Source organism: Clinocottus analis, unplaced genomic scaffold, assembly GCF_023055335.1.
Source record: "Clinocottus analis isolate CAN_PGR_092001 unplaced genomic scaffold, fCliAna1.0.p SCAF_22, whole genome shotgun sequence".
Classification (NCBI taxonomy): domain Eukaryota; kingdom Metazoa; phylum Chordata; class Actinopteri; order Perciformes; family Cottidae; genus Clinocottus; species Clinocottus analis.
In genome coordinates, this window is record NW_027175954.1 from 2,328,899 (window position 1) to 2,350,397 (window position 21,499).

General features: G+C 45.3%; 1 protein-coding gene across 1 annotated transcript in view; it reads left to right on the forward strand.

The window, feature by feature from the left end:
• Nucleotides 1-724: 724 nt before the first annotated feature.
• The window catches only part of LOC137792848 (voltage-dependent T-type calcium channel subunit alpha-1H-like), a 35,378-nt gene continuing 14,603 nt past the window's right edge, over nucleotides 725-21,499 (forward strand). The window contains exons 1-17 of the mRNA XM_068588622.1: nucleotides 725-813; nucleotides 1,045-1,178; nucleotides 1,599-1,696; nucleotides 2,779-2,938; nucleotides 7,358-7,670; nucleotides 7,779-7,871; nucleotides 8,311-8,929; nucleotides 11,600-11,967; nucleotides 13,787-13,938; nucleotides 14,347-14,532; nucleotides 14,820-14,937; nucleotides 15,483-15,638; nucleotides 16,564-16,651; nucleotides 17,794-17,984; nucleotides 19,406-19,693; nucleotides 20,552-20,652; nucleotides 20,948-21,071. Of these exons, the coding sequence (XP_068444723.1) occupies nucleotides 775-813; nucleotides 1,045-1,178; nucleotides 1,599-1,696; nucleotides 2,779-2,938; nucleotides 7,358-7,670; nucleotides 7,779-7,871; nucleotides 8,311-8,929; nucleotides 11,600-11,967; nucleotides 13,787-13,938; nucleotides 14,347-14,532; nucleotides 14,820-14,937; nucleotides 15,483-15,638; nucleotides 16,564-16,651; nucleotides 17,794-17,984; nucleotides 19,406-19,693; nucleotides 20,552-20,652; nucleotides 20,948-21,071 (3,228 nt within the window). The 5' untranslated portion in view covers nucleotides 725-774. The remainder of the gene's footprint in view (nucleotides 814-1,044; nucleotides 1,179-1,598; nucleotides 1,697-2,778; nucleotides 2,939-7,357; nucleotides 7,671-7,778; nucleotides 7,872-8,310; nucleotides 8,930-11,599; nucleotides 11,968-13,786; nucleotides 13,939-14,346; nucleotides 14,533-14,819; nucleotides 14,938-15,482; nucleotides 15,639-16,563; nucleotides 16,652-17,793; nucleotides 17,985-19,405; nucleotides 19,694-20,551; nucleotides 20,653-20,947; nucleotides 21,072-21,499) is intronic.

Genomic DNA, 21,499 nt, shown 5'->3' on the forward strand with positions numbered 1-21,499 from the left:
TCTTCTGGGAAGTATGGTGTTTATTACTCCGGGAGAGTCCCTGACACTTGTAGAATTTACGACAAAAAGCACCGACGCTGCCCTTGCAATCGAATCCTCGAGGATTCAGCCCAAAATACAAAAATACAAATTCTTGCTTTTCATCAATCTAGATTGTTTTGTTGGTTGGGAGTCGTCTGGTGATATCAGCTCTCTCTTGAAGGTTATGGGACTACATACCAAACATACCCGAGTGCCACAAAGTCCCATTATTCTTGAGAAAAGGCACACCATCTCTTCGGCCTGTATCGCCGAAATTAGGCGACTCACACCAACACAATCTCTTCTTCGATTGATAAAAAAGCTCTATAGTTATGTTTTTATTTTATTTTGGGGTCAACGTTCCCTTTGACGCTCACTCCAGTTCATAGATTCTTAAAAAATCATCGCAGCAACCATCACTCGTTGGTTTCTGATGTGCAGCTTGGATTTGGGTTTCCTGCTCTTCAACATCTCGCCAGATGCGAGACAAGTCTGAGGGAGGACACCTGCACGGAGCTGAAGTGGAAACACGCGAGCAGCAATCCACTCGGCTTGTTGTCGTTAGCTCAGAGCCCCGTCAATCAACCCGAGTAGCTGAATTTACGCGCACCACTTCATGAGATGCACTCATATCGAATGTTGCAAATGTAATCAATGTACCATCTCCGGCGTGGTGTTGACCCTTAACCTGCTGTCACATGGTTTGAGCGCGTGAGCATTTTGGCCATCCTGTTGAACTGCGTGACTCTGGGGATGTTCCAGCCCTGTGACCACACACCCTTCCTGCTGCAGGTAATGTGCACAGACACACACACACACACACGCACGCACGCACACACGCACGCTCGCGAAATCTGAAATTGCAAACTAATTATGTGCAGCTTTGAGACTTTATTATCAAGGGTCTGAAAAGTTTTTGCTTTAATTTTTCCCCCTCTTAATCAGTTTACACTAATCCTCTGGGTGTGTGTGCGTGTGTGTGTGTGTGTGTGTGTGTGTGTGTGTCTGTCTGTGTGTGTGCAGGCTCTGGATGATGGGATCTTTGTTTTTTTTGCCGGGGAAATGGTAATGAAGATGGTGGCTCTCGGGGTCATAGGTCACAACGGCTACCTTGGCGACACATGGAACAGATTGGACTTTTTCATTGTTTTAGTGGGGTGAGTGTTTAACAGACACACACACACACACACATACACACACATACACATGTACACAAGCGCATCTGACATTAAATATGAGCCAAAATTGTGTGTGTGTGTGTGTGTTTTGTGTAAAGCTTAGACACTTGTTTAATGCCAGTTAAATGTCAAGCGTGTGTGCGCGCGTGCTTCGACGAACCGGCGGAAATGTGTGCGTGCGTGTGTGCGTGTGCGTGTGTGCGCGACAGCGTCGCAGAATGACAATGGCATCATCGGGGGCCCTCAGAGACGGAGACCTCGGTGATTGGTAGTTAAAAGGCAATGTATCCCAGAAACGGTGCACTGCGTTCTGCCGGACTCCCTGTAGACCTTCAGGGTTTGCCAAGGTCGAGCCGATCGGGATGCCAGTGACACAGCAGCGGCTTTCCCTCTCCGCAGAATGCTGGAGTACTCGCTGGACGGACACAACGTCAGCCTGTCGGCTATCAGGACCGTCCGGGTTCTCCGCCCGCTGCGAGCCATCAACAGAGTTCCCAGTGAGTTTTTATCCTTTCTCCTCCACAACATGCACTGCACTCGCAGAGGATTACGGCCATTTTTCATTGTCTTTTTTTTATTTTTTTGTACAAGTTTGGCTCCGTACTCGAGTCCACTGGCTTTTAAACGAAACAGTGACTGTCAGGGTAAAGTGCTGACTGTGCACTTTGGAGAGTGTTCACATCTTGATTGGGTGAACAACAGTATAGGGTTCAGTTAACTTCAGGACAATGCAGCGGGTCAAAGACTGTAAAGAGAAGAAGAGGAGAGAGAAGGCAATTAAGGACTTTTTTAGTTTTTTATCCCAAACCACACAACATTAGCGACTGGACAATTTACTGACTTGACTGCAATCCAACTCATTGTGTGTTTGACTTGCCCCCCTGAAACAAGCAATGAGTGAAGATGACTGCAGTGTGGGCCTGGCAGGGCATCAGCGGGAAAGACACCAAGTGTCTCCTGAAGTGCAATCAACTTTCTCCCCCTTCTTTTAATGTATAAAAACGGGATGCAATTCCTCCGTTGTTCATCTGACATGGAAACCTCCTCAGCCGAAAGCCAACAATTGCACTCACAGCCAAAGACAATGAATAATTGTGACACCGTCCTTGTCTCTCTCTAAATCCCACTCCATTTCATTGCTATTAGCGGCTCCTGCTTTCTTTTTTGATGAATGCACGTTTAAAACAAATCAGGACACAGCGAACAAAGTCATGGAAATCGTTGTTTCGAACTGGCCGTTGCACAAACTGCCAACTTTTACGACGCTCAGCGACTTGAGCACAATTCAGACTGAGTGTGTTTGAAGTGGCCAAGCTTTAAAGCAGTAAAAGGGGGAAGAAATGTGTGTCGGCGCTCTTCAGAAAATTGGAGTGGAGGACAATTATCGCTGTTTAAACTCTAATTATTTGCCATTCAATTAATTGCACTGCTCCAATTTTGAGTAAATCAAGAGATTGCTCCCGTCTGGCCAACTCTCCCTGTGATAAAAAACAAAAAAGCAGCGATGTTTACCTGCAGATATTTGCTATATGTGCACAATGGCCTTTGGTGTTTATGCTGTATGTGTGTGCGTTGGCAGGTATGCGTATCCTGGTGACCCTCCTTCTAGACACTCTTCCAATGCTGGGCAACGTGCTGGCACTGTGCTTCTTCGTCTTCTTCATCTTCGGCATCGTGGGCGTGCAGTTGTGGGCGGGGCTACTGAGGAACCGCTGCTTCATGGGAGAGGATGTCAAGACGTGAGTCGCCGCAGAAACCGGCAGATGTCGCAACAAGGGGCAGGAGGAGGAGGAGGAGGAGGAGGAGGAGGAGGAGGGTCAGGTGGGAGAGGGGGTGGGGGGTGACCTCATTACGCTGAAACCTGTGTCAAAAGTTTTCTCACAACCGATTAGCTTCTTTCACTCTGCTATTATTTCTAAGACGGGGATCGATACCACCGATGGTCTGATCTTGTTTTTCCTCTAATCAGCTCCGTCTGGGAGGAAGTAAATGTGCGTCCTGCTGGAACCTCCAGAATTAGAGATCCCACATCAAAGCGGGGTTACGGGATTAAGAGGGCTAAGTGCATTCGCTGCGTCGCTACTCAGGAACTCTCAGTGGCTGTTTCAACAGTTTCACTGTCACTCCCGTTCTCTCCTCCGCGGTCCTTCTTGTCATTCTCGATCAGCGTCCGGCCGCCGCCCGTTACACCATCGCTCTCGGTCCCTCGCTCCTCGCTCCTCGCTCACATGTTCACAAACACGACGACGGGATGGTATCACATAACATCTGACGGCATCATGTTCACCATCTGACCTCACATCTGCTCAACCATCCCGATTAGATAATAATCCCTGACAGCGGTGAATTCAGAGGTGGGGCTGTGTCGAAGCAGCCTTTATACTGCTGCGCAGCTCGGAGCAGGCGGGTACAATGTATCCATTGTCTGATGATGACAGTTACTACTCTAACTGAATAAGCACTAATACGGATAATAACGATAATAATAATTAATCTGATTGAAATAGCATCTTTTGATACAATATTTTGATGAAGGAAAAATTACAATAAGACCAATCTGCTCCACCATTAAACATAAGGACAGTGATTAAAAACAAAAATAGCCCAAAATGAGATTAAAACCATGTAATCACATAAAAAAAATACAACTTTGACGAAGGCCTTTAGAAAAAAAACCCGTTATGGTGTTTAAAAAAAAAGAAAAAAAGAATTTTATTGAATTTTTATATTAACATTATCACATTTTGTTCAACTAATTAAGTGTCTATGTATATTTAAAAACAAAAAAACAACAAGACACAAATTAAATGTTTCTTCTTACAACAGTTTACGAGCCACTAAGTATTTCTCAGGCGCTCAAAGAGCATCACGCGTGCTGAGCGTGTGCGTTCAGCTCAGGATCTGTCCACTTTACCAACGTATTCAAAGCAGTGTCCCCTCTTTGCCAAACATTTGTCACTAATTTGTTTGTACGTTGCCAATTTGGCCTCATCAGTCAACCATTTCTGGATTAAGAGCTCATCTGGTTCCTCCTGTATAATTTGCTTTCCCGCCATCATACTGCTCTGAATAAAGTCATGTGTGGATCGTTAAGAAGATACAGCCCCGGGCAGAGCTGTTAGATATATTTATTAGACGTTCATGAACCTTTCGCCAACAGTTCTGAACCATGGCACATTTCCATAGAAGAAGACGGCCCTTCAGGGTTGCAGCAATGCGTTGCCCCCGAGCTCGAGCCTAAACAGTCAATAACGGCAATTTAAAATCTTTTCTAGAATTAAATTCATCTAGATTGATGTCTCCTAATAGCCTCGTAACGTTTTCACATAAACTCACCAGCACTTTATTAGGAACACTTGTTTAATCTAATACAACGGCTCTGCCGTGAAATCTACTTTTACGGAGCGTGCAATTATTCAGCTTTCGTAACACTATCAGAAAGGTAGTTATTCTGTTTTATGTTTATGTAAATCAACACGTAATTGTGCAGCGCATAGCACACAGAGACATGTCGCCTCTGCATTTAACCCATCCTAGTTTTAGTCCAGGGAGCAGTTTAAGGGTGCCTTGCTCAAGGACCTTTTGGCAGCTCTCCAGCTACCAGTCCACACTCCACAGTGCTTGATTGTGCTTGATTGGGCGAGGACTTGAGCGGGCGGCTCTCCAGTTCCCCCCCAGCGCCTGAGCTGCTGCTGCCTGTCGTATCGAGGTCATAGAGGGTGGAGGTGTTGTACTAGATCTATCCATCTATCTATCTATCTATCTATCTATCTATCTATCTATCTATCCATCTATCTATCTATCTATCTATCTATCTATCTATCTATCTATCTATCTATCTATCTATCTATCTATCTATCTATCTATCTATCTATCCATCTATCTATCTATCTATCTATCTATCTATCCATCTATCCATCTATCTATCTATTTATCCATCTATCTATCTGTCTATCTATCCATCTATCTATCCATCTATCTATCCATCTGTCTGTCTGTCTATCTATCTATCTATCTATCTATCTATCTATCTATCTATCTATCCATCTATCTATCCATCTGTCTGTCTGTCTATCTATCTATCTATCTATCTATCTATCTATCTATCCATCTATCCATCTATCCACCTATCCACCTATCTATCTATCTATCTATCTATCTATCTATCTATCTATCTATCTATCTATCTATCTATCTATCTATCTATCTATCTATCCATCTATCCACCTATCCACCTATCTATCTATCTATCTATCTATCTATCTATCTATCTATCTATCTATCTATCTATCTATCTATCTATCTATCTATCTATCTATCTATCTATCTGTCTGTTATACTTTTCATGAGAGTATTTTTTTCCCATTTTAGAGGCCTTGTATGATGTTTTTATGATATTTGTCATGACTTAATGTCCCTTTTTTAAGACACATATACATATCTGTATATATATATATATATATATATATATATATATATATATATATATATGTATATATATATATATATATATATATATATATATATATATATATATATATATATATATATATATATATATATATGATTCAATACCTCTCGATACAGTGCTGCCAACATCACTACAAACCATAACCTCAATAATAAATGTGTAGGTAATCAATACCTTTCAGACAGTGTCAATCACTACTGAACATTGCTATCGTTGTAAAGATGGATTTTGGCAGCGCTCCTGCGTTGGCTCACATCCATTTGTACGAGCTTTCTTATTGAAAGCCGCCAAGTGAACATGATTCCACTCTTTCTCTGCAACATCAGTTTTCAAATCGGAGCGTGCGGTACAGTGACTGTCTCCCGCAAATGCATTGCATAATATAGAGAGGCCTCTCGTGCCAGACCCATCACCTTTATAGTCTGAGAGAGAGAAGAGCCGAGTGTTGACATGGGATCCCCGTAACGTGGACTAGCAGGTGTTGGAGTAAAACCACGGGGTTTTAAAAGCGATTGTGATTGAAGAGTGAACGAGCAAACCACTCAGTTATGTGTAATTCTCCGTTGTCACGTTGGAGAGCCGTAGACTCAGTTTATTATGACTGTAACGCAGCAGTGTGACGAAAACAGAAGCGCTGCATTATTCTAATTTTACCACTGAGGCATGAGTCTGTGATTGCTTTCCAACATACTACAGCTGCACGAGGAAAAGACGACGTCGCATTGTTATCGGCTCTTGCTTTCATCTCACGTGGCCGCATTAGCCCGCCGCGGAAGTCGCCAACACATCTTTACTCAGCTAATCCGTCTCCGGATTTTATTTTCACTTTGCAATTTGTGTTTTTTTCCCGCTTCATAAACAAGAAAATGACCTTTCTTAAGAACAAATGAGGGAGCGCTGCCTCTCTGTGACACTTCTCTAAACGCCACCGATGATTGATTGCTTATCTCTCGTCCGCACGCTCCCTCTGTCTTTTCTTTTTTCCCTTCATCTGTATTTCTCTCTTGATTTCCCGAAGCACTCCAGTGTATTTTCACATGTCTGTCTGTTTTTCTTCCAGCATTCAGACATTTGATTCAAAACAAAAGGTCGATAGAGTTATCTATCTTTCTAAAAGAAAAAAAAAAAAATCGAACTTTAGCTGAATTTGTCCTGAAATGTATTGTGGGGGTTTTTTCGTTTCGGCAGTTGAAGGCCCGAGATATTGAATGTGCTTCTTATTGGACAAAAATCAACAACGAAATTATTTTAATAACAAGTATTATTTGAGAGCTACTTCCTCTGTGCTATAGAGATCCATTGTTGCCCCAAAAATGAGTCAATTTCATATACATGGCCTCGCTGTTGTAAGTACCCACTATTTCACCAAATGTCTAATAATCTGCATCTTAAAATAGCTCGCAATACACGCAGTGTTTGCTCCTTCAGAGTTACGACTGCCACAGGAAAAGCGACGGTGTCCAGCTCTGAATGCAAAAATACAACTATATCTACATGTCTGTGACCCATTTTCAAAAGGTTTAAACCTTCTGAAGGCCCGAGTTAGGACTGAGTGCCAGGAAAAATAAGTTAAGAAGTTCAGAGAACGGACTCAAGCACTGTCGGTTGGGCTCTTTTTGGAGGATTTCATGACAATAAGGATACCTGCATGAATAAAATAGTATAAGTGTTTGCGTCTCTTCTCCAGGAGATACAACGTCTCCTTCCTGAACGGCTACTACCAGCCGGACGGAACCGACGACCATCCCTTCATCTGCTCAATGGAGAGAGAGAACGGGATGCTTCGATGCACTGACGTGCCGCGCCGCCGTGTGAGCGGCACGTCCTGCTTCCTGGGCGCTGAGGAGGCCCGTCCGGAGACGGGGCTGAAGGCAGACGCACCGGTGTCGTGTGTGAACTGGTACCAGTATTACAATGAGTGTCGGGCCGGGGAGGTGAACCCACACAAAGGAGCTATTAACTTTGATAACATTGGATATGCATGGATTGCCATTTTTCAGGTGAATGTTTGAATGATTTGCATAAAGATCTCCATCTTTTTATCAATGAATCATGACGTGCATTACACACTAATGTGTGTGTGTGTGTGTGTGTGTGCGTCCATGCAGGTAATTACTCTTGAAGGTTGGGTGGACATCATGTACTACGTCATGGACGCACATTCTTTCTACAATTTTATCTACTTCATCTTCCTAATTATTGTAAGCACTCACACACACACACACACTCACGCACGCACGCACGCACACACACACACACACACACACACTCACATACACGCACGCACACACACACACGCACTCTCACACACACACACACACATACGCACACACACGCACGCACACACACACACACGCACACACACGCGCTCACACACACACGTCTACACGCACACACACACATACACACAGTCGCACACACGAGCGTGCACACACACGTGCACTCACACACACATGCATGCACACATGCACTCACACACATACACACACACACATACAAACACACGCGCACACACATACAGACTCACGCACACACACACACACACACACACACACATACACACACACTGTATACCGTACTGTGCGTGACGACAGAGTGTGTGTGTGTGTGTGTGTGTGTGTGTGTCTTTGTCGTGACCAGGTCGGCTCCTTCTTCATGATCAACCTGTGCCTGGTCGTCATAGCAACCCAGTTTTCTGAAACCAAGCAGCGGGAACACGCGCTGATGAAGTCGGAGCAGCACGCCCGGCAGCTCAACCAATCGGCTTCCACGCTGGCCAGCGACAGCCAACCGGGGAGCTGCTACGAGGAGATGATCCGCTACGCCGCGCACCTGGGCCGCAAGGCGTGGCGCCGGCTGTCCCGCTGCGGCGCCGAGACGCGCGCACGCCTCCGCTGCGCCGCCGGCGCGCGCGGGAAAAACAAAGCGGGCGGCAGAACCGCCAGGAGCGGCGGCGGAGGAGCGGCGGAAATGAACGGACTCGCCCACCGCCACTCGGGGCACGTTCCCAACGACCTGTCGCACCTCCATCAGCTTTATCAGCACCACCACCAGCATCACCACCACCACCACCACCATCACCATCCTCAGCATCAGCACCACCAGCAGCCGGAGCTCGCCGTCAGGAACGGAGGGAACGGTTTTAATTATCCGTTCATATCGCCGCTCCTCGGTCCGCTGGATGCAAAGGCCCTGGAACAGAAGAGGCTGGTTGCCAAAGAGGCCGTCAACAGACTGCCGCAGCTGGAGGCGGAGCCTGGTGAGGACGAAGGGCCGCGCGTGTGTGTGTGTGTGTGTGTGTGTGTGGCTGTAAATGTGTGAGTGTAAGAGTGTGGGTGTAAATGTGTGAGTGTGAGTGTCAAGGTCATGGCTTGTCAACCTGGGTCTCACATTTTCTCGTTGTCTTGGTTCATTTCGTAAAAAGAAGTTTCGTAGGTTAAAATCTTAAGTTGAAGAGGTACAAATTCAACGCCAAAGTGTGGTTTAAATGATATGCCTCCATCGTTTCAAGTATTGAGTATAAAAAGACATTTTTTCACGATGTTAAAAGGTTAGATTTCATTAAAAAAGTAATAAACCTTAACCCTAAATGACATTACATACTTTAAGATGTACATCTTCACTATAGAACCAATGCAGCCTCAGACATGCTCACATTCGAGGCCTCCTGTGCTCTTAGCAGTGATTCTTTTGACAAAAAAAGAGTCAACAGAGCTTTAATGTTCCTCTGTTTGTGTTTGTCGGAGCGATTCGGGGCGACGTCGCTCTTTTCTTTAAAAACTTTCTTGAAAGAAAAATAATCCTTGAGGCTCAGTGCTCCCAAATTACAACAGAGCGCTCCCCCCCCCTCCCCCCCACTCGCCCTCGGCTGCGCTAAGACACGCAGATCACAGACGTCTGCCACCTCCGACGCAGTGGAGGTGAATTTAATTTTGCATTTTTTTTTTGGTGCTCAAAGCATTATGACGAAAAAAAAAAAAAAGAGTGGAGCTTCCACAGGCTAGAGAGGAATAAACTACATTAACATGCTTTTGGTCGTGGACCTCGATTAGGCCTACAAGGTAAACTGGATGCAAGAACACTGTGTATTTATATTCAGGTAATTAGCCCCAAGGCAACATCTGTCCATCCCTCACATACGATTACTCTTGAGTATTGTTGTTTCATGGGATTTGTGGTCAATGAATGCGATGTATGAAGATGAAAGGGAGAAAAAAAAAATCATTAACATCAGTCGCATGCTACATAAACAAAGATGCTGTGAATACAAATCAGGCAACACTAATGTTTTTAAAAGATACGGATGTTCAGTTAGAGCATAACTCTGAAGTCAAAGTATTTATTCAAGCCTAAAGGTTGACAATTGATCCAAAACATTTCTTTCAAGCAACCTTTTCGTCCAGAGCTCGAGTCTCTGAAATCTGAGTTAAAGTGAGGGTTGGTAATCGTCTTCAAAAACATTTCATTTATATTATTTTTGTTGACGTGTTCATAGTTTAGCTTCATGGTGATAATGTTGGGGGCGTGGCTTTGGAGGGAGGCCTGAAGAGACGGGCGGCCATGTTGCCGTCTTGACGACTTTCTTCCTAGATTTAGGGATGTTTTTATTGCAAAAGACTCGGACGAGTTTCTCAGTTGGATCATTTTTTTAATCGAGTGTACTCCTGCTGGTTGCTCGAGTTGCGCAACCCTCGCTCTTAAGGTGTGAAAGTCAGGAAGAGAATAACCATATTCAAATGATTTGAAACAGCACATTGAAGATATTTCGTGTCATTTTACTCCAGATAACCAAAATCTTTCAGGAGTTTACGGTGTTGATTTGCCAGATGTGAAAGGTTTAGTACTCCATAACGTCACACTTAGATAAAATTGGGGGTCTCACACTTCATGGAAACATAAAGATGGATGGTTCAAATAAAAGCAGCAGATGCCAAGATACTCTGACTTTAAATCCCTGGAATGCTCTAAAAGACCAACATGTCCTTCAAACTCTATACGCACGCTTGCCATAATACAATTGTAATCTCTAAGCCGAGGTAACCCTGATGACATCACAATGACATCTTCTGGGGTTATTTCTTTCGCCTTCACAAAGCTCCCCCAGAGTAAGAGGACGGTGGACCGTTTTCACGGGCTGAATACTCCCCGTGAGCGCGACCTTGATGTGTAAAAAGCGGCTGAGAGAAAATAATATTACATTTTAATACAGTTCAGTTATATATTATAATTGTAGCTGACAAGACTTGCAGTACAGAACAAGGTGAGGAGAAATAATCCAGTATGTGCTCACATGCGCTGGGCCAAAATACTGAAAATTGAAGCTCCGGATTTTATTTTTTTTTGCAGTGCAGAGACATTTTTAGCAACTTCCTTGCAGCTCACATTATCTAAAGACACACACACACACACACACACACACCACAGAACGGCTGGATTGGATTTCCTCTATCAGTCTCCAACTAAACATGAATTTGTGATAATAATTGTGATGACAAGTGAACGGTCCGTGTTAGAGTACTGTTTGTTGGTATGTCAATGGAGCATTCCTCCCGAGATGCTTGCTAATGAATTCTGCTGAAAATTTACTCCCGCTTCACTCCACGCCCCTTCCCCCAACACACACACACACACACACACACACACACACGTACACACACACACACACACACACACACACTCCTGTTCTAATAAAAGAACTCCCCATCTTCACAAAAGCATCCCAACCGCACAGTTGCTTCCATGTTATTGAATTTTTCTCTCCCAGAAATGAAACGGTGGTGCTCTTCTTTGGCAAGCGGAGAATATGCAGAATGACAGAATGGTTGCAGGTGTGCAACACGCAGAATCTCAACTGTTTGCTGTTACCTTTGTGCCTCGTATGACATTTGTGGCCCGTGTCTACACACGCCTCCTCCTTGTGTCCTCGCAGGTGGGGCCCCCGGGCTCCCATTGCCGGGCGAGGTCCAGGCCGAGTCCTCGGTGTGCCCGTACTGCATTTACTACGGCCAACTTCAAGACGGCGAAAATGTTCACGAGCCGCCCGAAGACCGTCATCATGGGTACAGCAACTCATGCCATGGCAACAGCCCGTGTCACAGTAGCAGCCCGTGTCACTGTAGCAGCCCCCGCCGCGGCGATGCACAGGTGTCTGAGCCAACGAAAAGGCTGTGCGAGCGTTGCTGGGCGGGACTTCAAACTAAACTGGAACTCATTGTTGGGAGCAGATACTTCAGCAGAGGAATCATGATTGCCATCCTTATTAACACACTGTCGATGGGCATAGAGTACCACGAACAGGTACGTGTGTGTGTGTGTGTGTGTGTGTGTGTGTGGGAGCATTACAGGCCACCTGTTTGTGTATGCTCATGCATAGCTATGTGCATGCCTGCTGCAGACTGGATGCGACCACACTTTGATTGAAAATGGATGTGCTAATCATCGTGTGTGTGGTGGCGTCAATAAACGTACCCTCCAATCATCGTTTACGGCACCGAGCATATGGGATCACGAAGTGTGTGTGAGAGAGAGTGTGTGTGTCTGTGGGTGTGTGAACGCATGTGTAAGGAGATGGAGAAACTCATAAGACCTGAAGTGTTAATTAAAGTGTGACCCTGGGACAGGAGAGAGAGAGAGAGAGAGAGAGAAAGAGAGAGAGAGAGAGAGTGAGCTGAGACGTGCAAAAGTGAGAGAAGAGAGCGAATGAGGAGGAAGAGGAGGAAGAGGAGGACAGATCTGACATTGTGATTGGCTGAAAGGCAGCAGTAGACTGTAGCAGACGGAGGAAGATTGCGTTTGGCCCATTTCCTGAACAATAGGATGGATCTGAATGGCCTTGACTTCTTGAATAGCTCATGTTTAAGGTTAAGTCCAGCCTTATTTCATCCTTTTTTTAAAATTATTTTTATCAATAAATCCGAACAGAGAAAGTGTATGAATGAGTTAAGTTATATATGAATACGTTGCCAAAGTCCGATCTAGCTTCTTTTTTTTCTCCCCTGCCAAAGAAATCAATTGTCATCTAAAAACTATGAAGTACAAAGAGCCACACAAATGCATCGCAGTACATTCCCTCAGTGCGGGGACAGTGAACAGTGCAGTTTAGTCTGAAACACCTCAGAGACTTGTTCTTTATCTCTGGAGATTCGCTCCGTGTCAGCCAAATGTCACCGAGCATGCTCAGAGGCAGAGCGACTTGTGTACAATGTTTTGTTGGTTTGAAGAGCCGAGAGAAATAAACCACAATGTTTGTATTCACTGTAATGAAAAAAGAAAAAAAAAACACCTAATTCTAGGTACACGGTGGCTCTTTTTAATACCATTGTCGGGTTGTTTTCTCCACGAGAGCGAGTATTAGACTTTGGATATGCGGGCAATAGACTACGTTTTATTAAGATTTGTTCATAATCTTAAAAAGTTTCTTTAAACTTGGCGGTTCTCAAACTTTTTCTGTCGTGGCCCAGATTGACCTCAGAAGGTCTTTCGATCTCTCAACGTAATGTATTCAAAAGTCTTTACCGAGACCTTTACATGAACTAATGTGCTGATTGAACATTTCTGCAACAGGAACACAAGATGACGTCACACTTATTTGAAATTAAACCCGAGAGCAAGATTAAAAAAAAAGAGAAAAAGATCAGTTTTTCTCTTGTTTTTCTTGCACTCTGAATCAATCTTAACAAATTTCCGAGCACTCTTGTTGGATAATAATCAGATTAAACTCATTTCATCCTGCTCCAAAAGGGTGTGTCCCTCCCGTAATGCCTCTCCGGCCCCCAGAGGGCCCCCGCCCTTCAGTTTGAGAACCCTTAATTTGAATAACATCAATGGTATTAATAATAAATCACGTATCTCTCTCCCTACTACCAAAAGATAGTGGGTAACCTGCATAGAAGTCCCGGAGCACATTCTCGCTCCGTCTCTCAGACTTCATCCTCATGAACCTTCGCCGTCGCCCTGAGTAGCGATTCAAAAACCTCCCAACATGTTGACTCGACTGCCCGTCTGTCTGCCTCTGTTTGTTTGTTCATCCCGCCCCCCCCCCTCCTCTCCGCCTGTCCAATATCTGTGTATCAATCTCTGCCCCGTTTGTCTCTCCACAAACACTGCGCCCCTGCAGCCGAAGGAGCTGACGGATATTTTGGAGATCAGCAACATGGTGTTCACAAGTCTGTTCAGTCTGGAGATGCTCCTGAAGCTCATGGCTCTCGGGCTGTTTGGCTACATCAAGAACCCGTACAACGGCTTCGACAGCATCATTGTCATCATCAGGTGGGTTCCCGCTGACTGGAAGCGTTAGCCCCAAAATAGGAAAATCTATTCGGAGGGACTCATCTTGTCACTTTCAAAAAATAAAAAAATCCTCACTGCAGTTACATCTCCCGAACTGTCACGGTGCTGCTTGTTGTGTTCCTCGTCCAGGAGGCCTGTGTTCACTCCATTATGTAGTACTACAAGCTAAATTATGTATCGCCGCTTGAAGGGCGTTGCTTGTTTACCGTGCCAGTGCACGCCGCTCTCACCTCTTTCGTGCTGTAAGTTGTAAACAGCATTGGCCCGTATCCTCTTCCCACACTGTGACTGTCAGACAAAATGGCTGAGCGCATATCGATTCTCGTGGCTTTAATGTGACTTTGACGCGGCGCTCATGCTCCGCCTGTCGCCCGCCGCGTGTTTTAGTGTGTGGGAGATTGTCGGCGAGGCCGAGGGAGGATTGTCGGTGCTTCGCACCTTCCGCCTGCTGAGGGTGTTGAAGCTGGTCCGCTTCCTTCCCGCCCTGCGGAGGCAGCTGGTGGTGCTGATGAAGACCATGGACAACGTGGCCACGTTCTGCATGCTGCTCATGCTCTTTATATTCATATTCAGGTATTTTCTTTATCTCTCTCTCTCTCTCACTGAACGCGATACCGCACGCTGAGACCAGCCAATCTTGTTTCGTCAGCTTTAATTGCACCTTACAGGAATCATAAGGTTGTTACAGCGTTACAGGATATATTACTACATGCATCATCACCTTTTACACATACACAGGCTGCATTACATATGCATATTAAATTACCATGGAATGAAAGTAATATATTTTCTCATTGCTATCTCTGTGTGTGTGTGTGTGTTTTTGTGTGTGCGTGTGCTTGTTTGTTTGTGCGTTGCAGTATCTTGGGGATGCATTTGTTCGGCTGTAAATTCAGTTTGCAACAAGACAGTGGAGACACTTTACCTGACAGGAAGAACTTTGACTCTCTGCTCTGGGCGACTGTCACCGTGTTTCAGGTTCGACAAACACACCGACATGGACTCTCTCTCTCTCTTTCTCTCTCTCACACACACACACACACACACACACACACACACAGATGCAAACCATACAGATGTGAACAAGGACACAACTAAGTAAATCAAGAATAATTGATGTAGAGGAATTTCCCCCATCAATGAATTGCTGTTAAAAGTGATTAAAAAAATAATAATTGGGATGAAATTCAAAAAGAGCAGCTGCTGCTGTCACGAGTTGTAACCGTGATGATGTTCTCTCTTATTTCATTTGCTCCAATTTGAGAGTGCTCGCACTCAATTTTTTTCTTCTTCTCCCTCCGACAAAACGCTAAAACTCTCTCGGTGGGCAGGTAAGACATGCTTCACGAGCGAAGTGGGAGGAAGAGTAATGAAACAAGCGCTCCACGGGAGCTCGTTTACCACTGATGAGCATCATTATCGCTCACGTCCACTGACGCTGTGATATTAAATGAAGAAATCCCTTCTTTTTCGCTTTTTCTAATCCCCCGAAATCCGTTTGACTTCTTGACTGCCATCCGCAGATCCTCACCCAGGAGGACTGGAACGCGGTGCTGTACAACGGGATGGCCTCCACCACGCCGCTGGCCGCCCTCTACTTCGTCGCCCTCATGACCTTCGGCAACTACGTCCTCTTCAACCTGCTCGTCGCCATTTTGGTCGAGGGCTTTCAAGCCGAAGTAAGGGCAGAAGACGCTGTTTTATTGGAGCTACTTAGCGAACGAGGCAAAGAGAACGAGACTAATTGAGCCCTGTTGCGATGATGATACCAAAGCTGCCTACAAGAGAATAATCTCCACCATCCTGCCTGTGTGGTTCCTCTCTCTCTCTCTCTCTCTCTCTCTCTCTCTCTCTCTCTCTCTCTCTCTCTCTCTCTCTCTCTCTCTCTCTCTCTCTCTCTCTCTCTTTATCCAGAACTCTTATTCTTTCTCAGTTGTCCTCTCTTCCTTTATCTCACTCTCTCTTTCTATCCCCTTGTCTCTCTTTCTCTCTATCTTTCTTTCTCACTGACACACACACACACACACACACACACACACACACACACACACACTCACACACACACGCGCGCGCAGACACACAATACTCTCCAGGGTAGGATGTGTTTGATATCGCCTGCCATTCACAGCTGGTGAGCTTTTGTTGTTTAGTTTTCATCTTTTATCTCCAGCATCAGAGAGTACTTGCTCCCATTCTCTCTCTCTCTCTCTCTCTCTCTCTCTCTCTCTCTCTCTCTCTCACACACACACACACACACACACACACACACACACACAGATACCCTTTGCCAAAGCCGCCTGCCTCCATCTTTCTGGCGTGAATTTTAATTAAATTCTGTAAAGCTTTATTGGCGTGACTACAGGAGATCGCTGCCAAAGCCTCGCTCATAACTCAACTAGAGAACACTGGAGATCCCCTTCGCCCGTCTGCCTTCCAGTCTCTGTCTCTCGGTCTTTCCCTCTCAACCTGCTCATATCTTTCACTTTTACAACAGTCAACAGACAAGTGAGAAAAAGGGGAGGGGGGGGGGCGAGGCTGCTGATGATGGTGATGATGGAGATTACGATGATAGTGGTGATCCCGGTGATGTGTGTTTGTTTTTAGGGAGACGCCAACAGATCTGAGTCAGATGACGAGAGACAATCGCTCAATTTCGAGGATGAGGAGAAGCTGCGAGAGATTTACGCCGCAGGTACAAACTCTGAGATGAACTTAAAACTGGACAAACATCCTACTAGCCTTCAATTATTATTATTATTATTATTATTGCACCTGCTATGTTGTAGTTGTGTTCACCCGTCTTGTCCAAACCCAAAATGTAGTTTCTGTCTGTCTGTGTTTAAGTCTGTCGATTTCCTCCACAATCGTTTCTCCACTTGACTTCACGCTATCGCTGAGGACCCCCAAAAAAATTGAGTTTTGAGTGTGAGCTCTTGAGATCGACAGGACATATTTATGCTCCACATCCACACTATCAAGTGTTTTGAGAAGGGTATTAACTGTTACACCGCCGAACGGCTCGCTGGGGATGCAACAAGGTCACGGCGCGTGTATTGCTCAGGACTCAAAGAAGCACAGAGCCTGAAGTTGTTTTGGTGAGCGGTTCTCACAGAGAAAGCCGCAAGCAGCAATATGGGAGGCCAAGCAATTGTCCCGTTCTGAACAAGCACATTTTGAATGGGCACTTCACTGCTGGTTAATAATAACATCGCAATCACCGAGTTTGTATCGGAGAACATGCAGCTCTAAGAGGACGTCCAACACGACAAGAAACACAAGCAGCACAAGTCAGGTTTTAAACAAACATGGCCGGTGAAATGATTACCCAAACTGTCTAAACATCACAGTTTACACACCAACTTTGACCCCACTATACTTGACATAGATTTATATCACAAAGGCCAAACAGCCCCTTGGATAATTTCCCCCAAATCCTGTAAAATTGTCTAATAATCAGACTGCGTTATGTATTTATGTTTTTTAAAATGATCTTTTACATTTGTCTTGGCCTAAAATGTACATAAAAAAAATATATATATATATATATATATATATATATATATATATATATATATATATATATATATATATATAATTATGGGATCTCCATTATGAAATTCCACTATGTCATAAAATGATAAACTGCACTTTAGGTGCTTAAATTCATCATTTAAAAAAATGACCTCTGTGTCTTCAATGGCTGCCCCGATAATGACCGATACCAGTGAAGTTTTTTCCATCTGTTTGTTTGTGTGTGTGTGTGTGTGTGTGTGTGTGTGTGTGTGTGTGTGTGTGTGTGTGTGTGTGTGTGTGTGTGTGTGTGCGTGTGTGTAGAGCTCAAGATTCAGGCCATGATGCTCAGCCCCAATGGCCTCTTGAACCCAAAGGCCTCCATGCCCCATCACCTTCCTCCTCCTCTGCCGGTCATCACGCACACTGCGGCCACGCCCACCATAAACCACGGCCAGTCACGGCGGGCGAGCGCCGCTTCCATGGACGTCCACGGCCTCGAGCAGAGGTCACCGGTGAGCCTCGGACACGCGCTTCAACTTATAGTATCGCCACATTAAATTGATTGATTTACAGGAGCGCTCAAGGGGAAACAGAGAAGGAAGAAATGAGACGAAGCCGGGCTGAGCGCTGCTTTAAATACGATCGGAAAGATGAATATCTACGTTGTTAAAGTGGGGATTTGTCATGTTTTTTTACACCAGTTAAAAACAGAGTTTTATAATGAAACATCTACATGACCTTCAGCGTTTAAAAAAGATGAAAAATAAACATTGTGGGCACTCTCAAGACGCAATGTGAATGCATGTCCTTCCTCATAGAACGTTCGCTGAAGCAAATATCTCGCAACCGACATTTCTTTCAGCCAGCCTGCTCGATTGACTCGGGTCTCGGGTCCGCACGTCAATACGTCTCGTACCCGAGTGGATCCCAGCACAGATACTATCGGCTCTGATCGTGTGGTGTGTCTGAGTCATCACAGGAGAGAAATGTGTGTGTGTGTGTTTTTTTTAGGCGTGACAGAGAGTGTAACCTGTGCGGTGCAGAGAGAGATGATATGCATTGCTGCTCTTTTCAGCCGGCGCTGCCTGTTAATTGGTAGCACGCTGCTGTCGCTGATGGTCTTTTCTCCAGCCGTGGATGTCGAGTGGTTGGACGATGGGGGGATTTTGGCCGTGTTCTTCTTGGCCTTTTGGTGACATTTCAGGCGGTTTAACGTATTAACTTTTGCTTGCAAAGTAACGAGGGTGTTGTTGATCCTCGTCGCCCTCTTTCAGTCTGGTTTCACGCGGAAATTATTTATTCTTACAGAAATGTTTTTGTGAGAACTCGGGGAGAATAAATATATTTGTATGTAATCATATTCTTCCATTAGATTTTACTTTCCCCACATGAGACTTAGTCTGATCAATATCCTGCCTCTTTTTTTTCTGGGCAGTTTGTCACATGGAGTATTGATCATTTATGGTTTGTTAATCCGTTTTAGATAATAATAATAATAATAAGCTTTATTTGTACAGCGCCTTTCACAGACCAGGGTCACAAAGCGCTTTATGATAACAACATAAACAACACACAGTTAAGAAGAACATAGAAATTAAAATGTTTTAAAAAATGTAAAAAAAGCCAAAACATCTCAGTGTCAATCAAAGCAGCCCCAGGACAATTAAGTAAAAGCCTGGAGCAATAAAACGGTCTTTCGTTAGAAGTTAGGAGCGTTTCCCTGCTAATAAAAACACCACCAAATTATTGTCACATAAAAATGTGATCGCACATCGACCTGAATCCGTTTAGCCGGCGCTGCTGCTGGTCGATACGTCCACAGAGCACCTTTCATCGGTAAAGAACCAAATCTTTATTTGCGTTGAATGGAATCAATCCCAAAAAAAAAAAAAATCCAACTCATCGTTGCCGGTGTTTGACGTTGCCTTCACAGGTCCCGTGGGACGCCGGCCCGGAGAGCCGTCGCTCCAGCTGGACCAGCATCGGCCGAGGCCCCAGCCTCCACAGGAGGAGCCAGTCGGGGGAGATGGAGTCGCTGCTGTCCGACACCCACACGAGCTCCGACCCCAGCAGCAGGGAGCCGTCGCTGGACCAGCCGGATTACCTGCAGGTGCCCATGCTCCACCCGCCCGACTGCAACGGCACCACCTTTCACCTGCCGGACGACGCTCCCCTGAACACACTCTGCCACAGCGACCAGGAGGACGATGAGATCGAGGAGGTGCAGCGCTCGTGCTCTCCGTTTTATTTATTCAAATATGTGTTGGTGTATTTGAGTGGACCGCGGTGAAGTTTGCGAGGCATTATCATGATTCCCCCCTCCAGTTATTTTCAGTTAAAACAAGCTGATAAAACATGTTTCACTGTTCAAAAACTGCTGCTAATTATCTTGCATAACCACCAACCTTCGTACCCTTGGACACTTACGTAACGTTGAAATGATTGAATTAGCTGAATTTAGATTACGAGCAGGGCGGGAAAAATATTGGGAACGTCGTTTGATAAACTAGTTCTGTCTTTGTAATTTTTTATGAGGTCACTCCTGCAGTTCAATGTTTTCCACCAAGTGAAAACTATTTACGTTTCATTGCATTCATATTGAGCCTTTCTAGTCCTCCGACCACTGACGGAGCTTTACATGTCCACATTCACCCGTTCACACACACACACACACACACAGTCATACACTGAGGGCAGAGGCTGCAATGTCAGGTGCCAAACTGCCCATAAGGATCTCATCTAAATGCTCATTCACACTCGCACTCGCATACAGATGGCGCAGCCTTCGGGAGCCATTCTGGGTTCAGCGTCTTCGCCGTGCGGGCCGGAGGAGCCAGGGGATTGTTGATCTTCTGATTAGAGGACGACCCCCCCCCCCCCCCTCCTCTCCCCTCTCTCCGCCTCCTGAGCCACAGCCGCTCAATTCTGGACATGACCGCTGCATGACTCATTGAATGAGTGCACGTAGCCGTGCAGAAAATGTACTGACGTCGAAATAGTTTGTCAGAATTCTCATGTCATTTTGTTTTTGTGTGTGTGTGTGTGTGTGTTTTTTGTTGTTGTTTTTTTCCCCCTCCAGAGTTTATGTAAGAAGCTGAAGAAGATTCTGGAGCCATATGAGCCCCAGTGGTGCCTGGAGCATGAAGAGTGGTCTCTCTATCTGTTCGGTCCACACAACCGGTAAATACACAGTCAACATGCACACGCGCAGCCCACACACACTCACACTGCCTCTAATATTCTCCCGAGTGGCCGAGGTGGCTTAAACCACAGCATGCGTGAATAATGTCAATTGAAGTGTGAAGGTTACAGCCGAGGCTTATAACACAACGATCACTTTTATCAATTAAAGCTGGCTGAGTCCAAACAAAAGAAAACACTACGTTGACAGTTGCGGGGATGTAGGTGATGTGTGATGAGAACAACCACGAATTTATGAACTCATTTATTTCCTTCTCTGTCGCTCTCTCTCCAGGCTCAGGTTGTGGTGTCAGAGGGTCATAGGTCACAAGATGTTTGATCACATCATCCTCCTCTTCATCTTCCTTAATTGCATCACCATTGCACTGGAAAGACCTGACATACCGACCAACAGCATGGTAGAGCGCACGCACACACACACACACACACACACACAATTACATGACAACACGCTGAAACCCCAACAGTTAGAGTCACCGTGAGGAACTTTTAGCTAGTTATGAAACAGTCTCAGTTTAACGCTGCGGCCTCTCCATGACCTCCATAAGTAAACGAGACCATCGGCAATACGATTGGCTATTTCGAGGAAGTTATTCTGAACGTCCGTCATCGCTGCACCGGGCCTTTGGCAGCGACCGGCAGACCAGCAGACCAGCAGACCAGCAGACCAGCGGGGTCTCTGGACAGACCCAGATCCAGTTTCCCCCCGCTGGGATCCAACATCCACAACACTCTGTATTCCTGGACCCACAGACGAGGAGGAATGCATGGGAGAACCACACGGCTGATGCAATAACATGAGAGCTCTTCAAAAGGGACTCTGGCG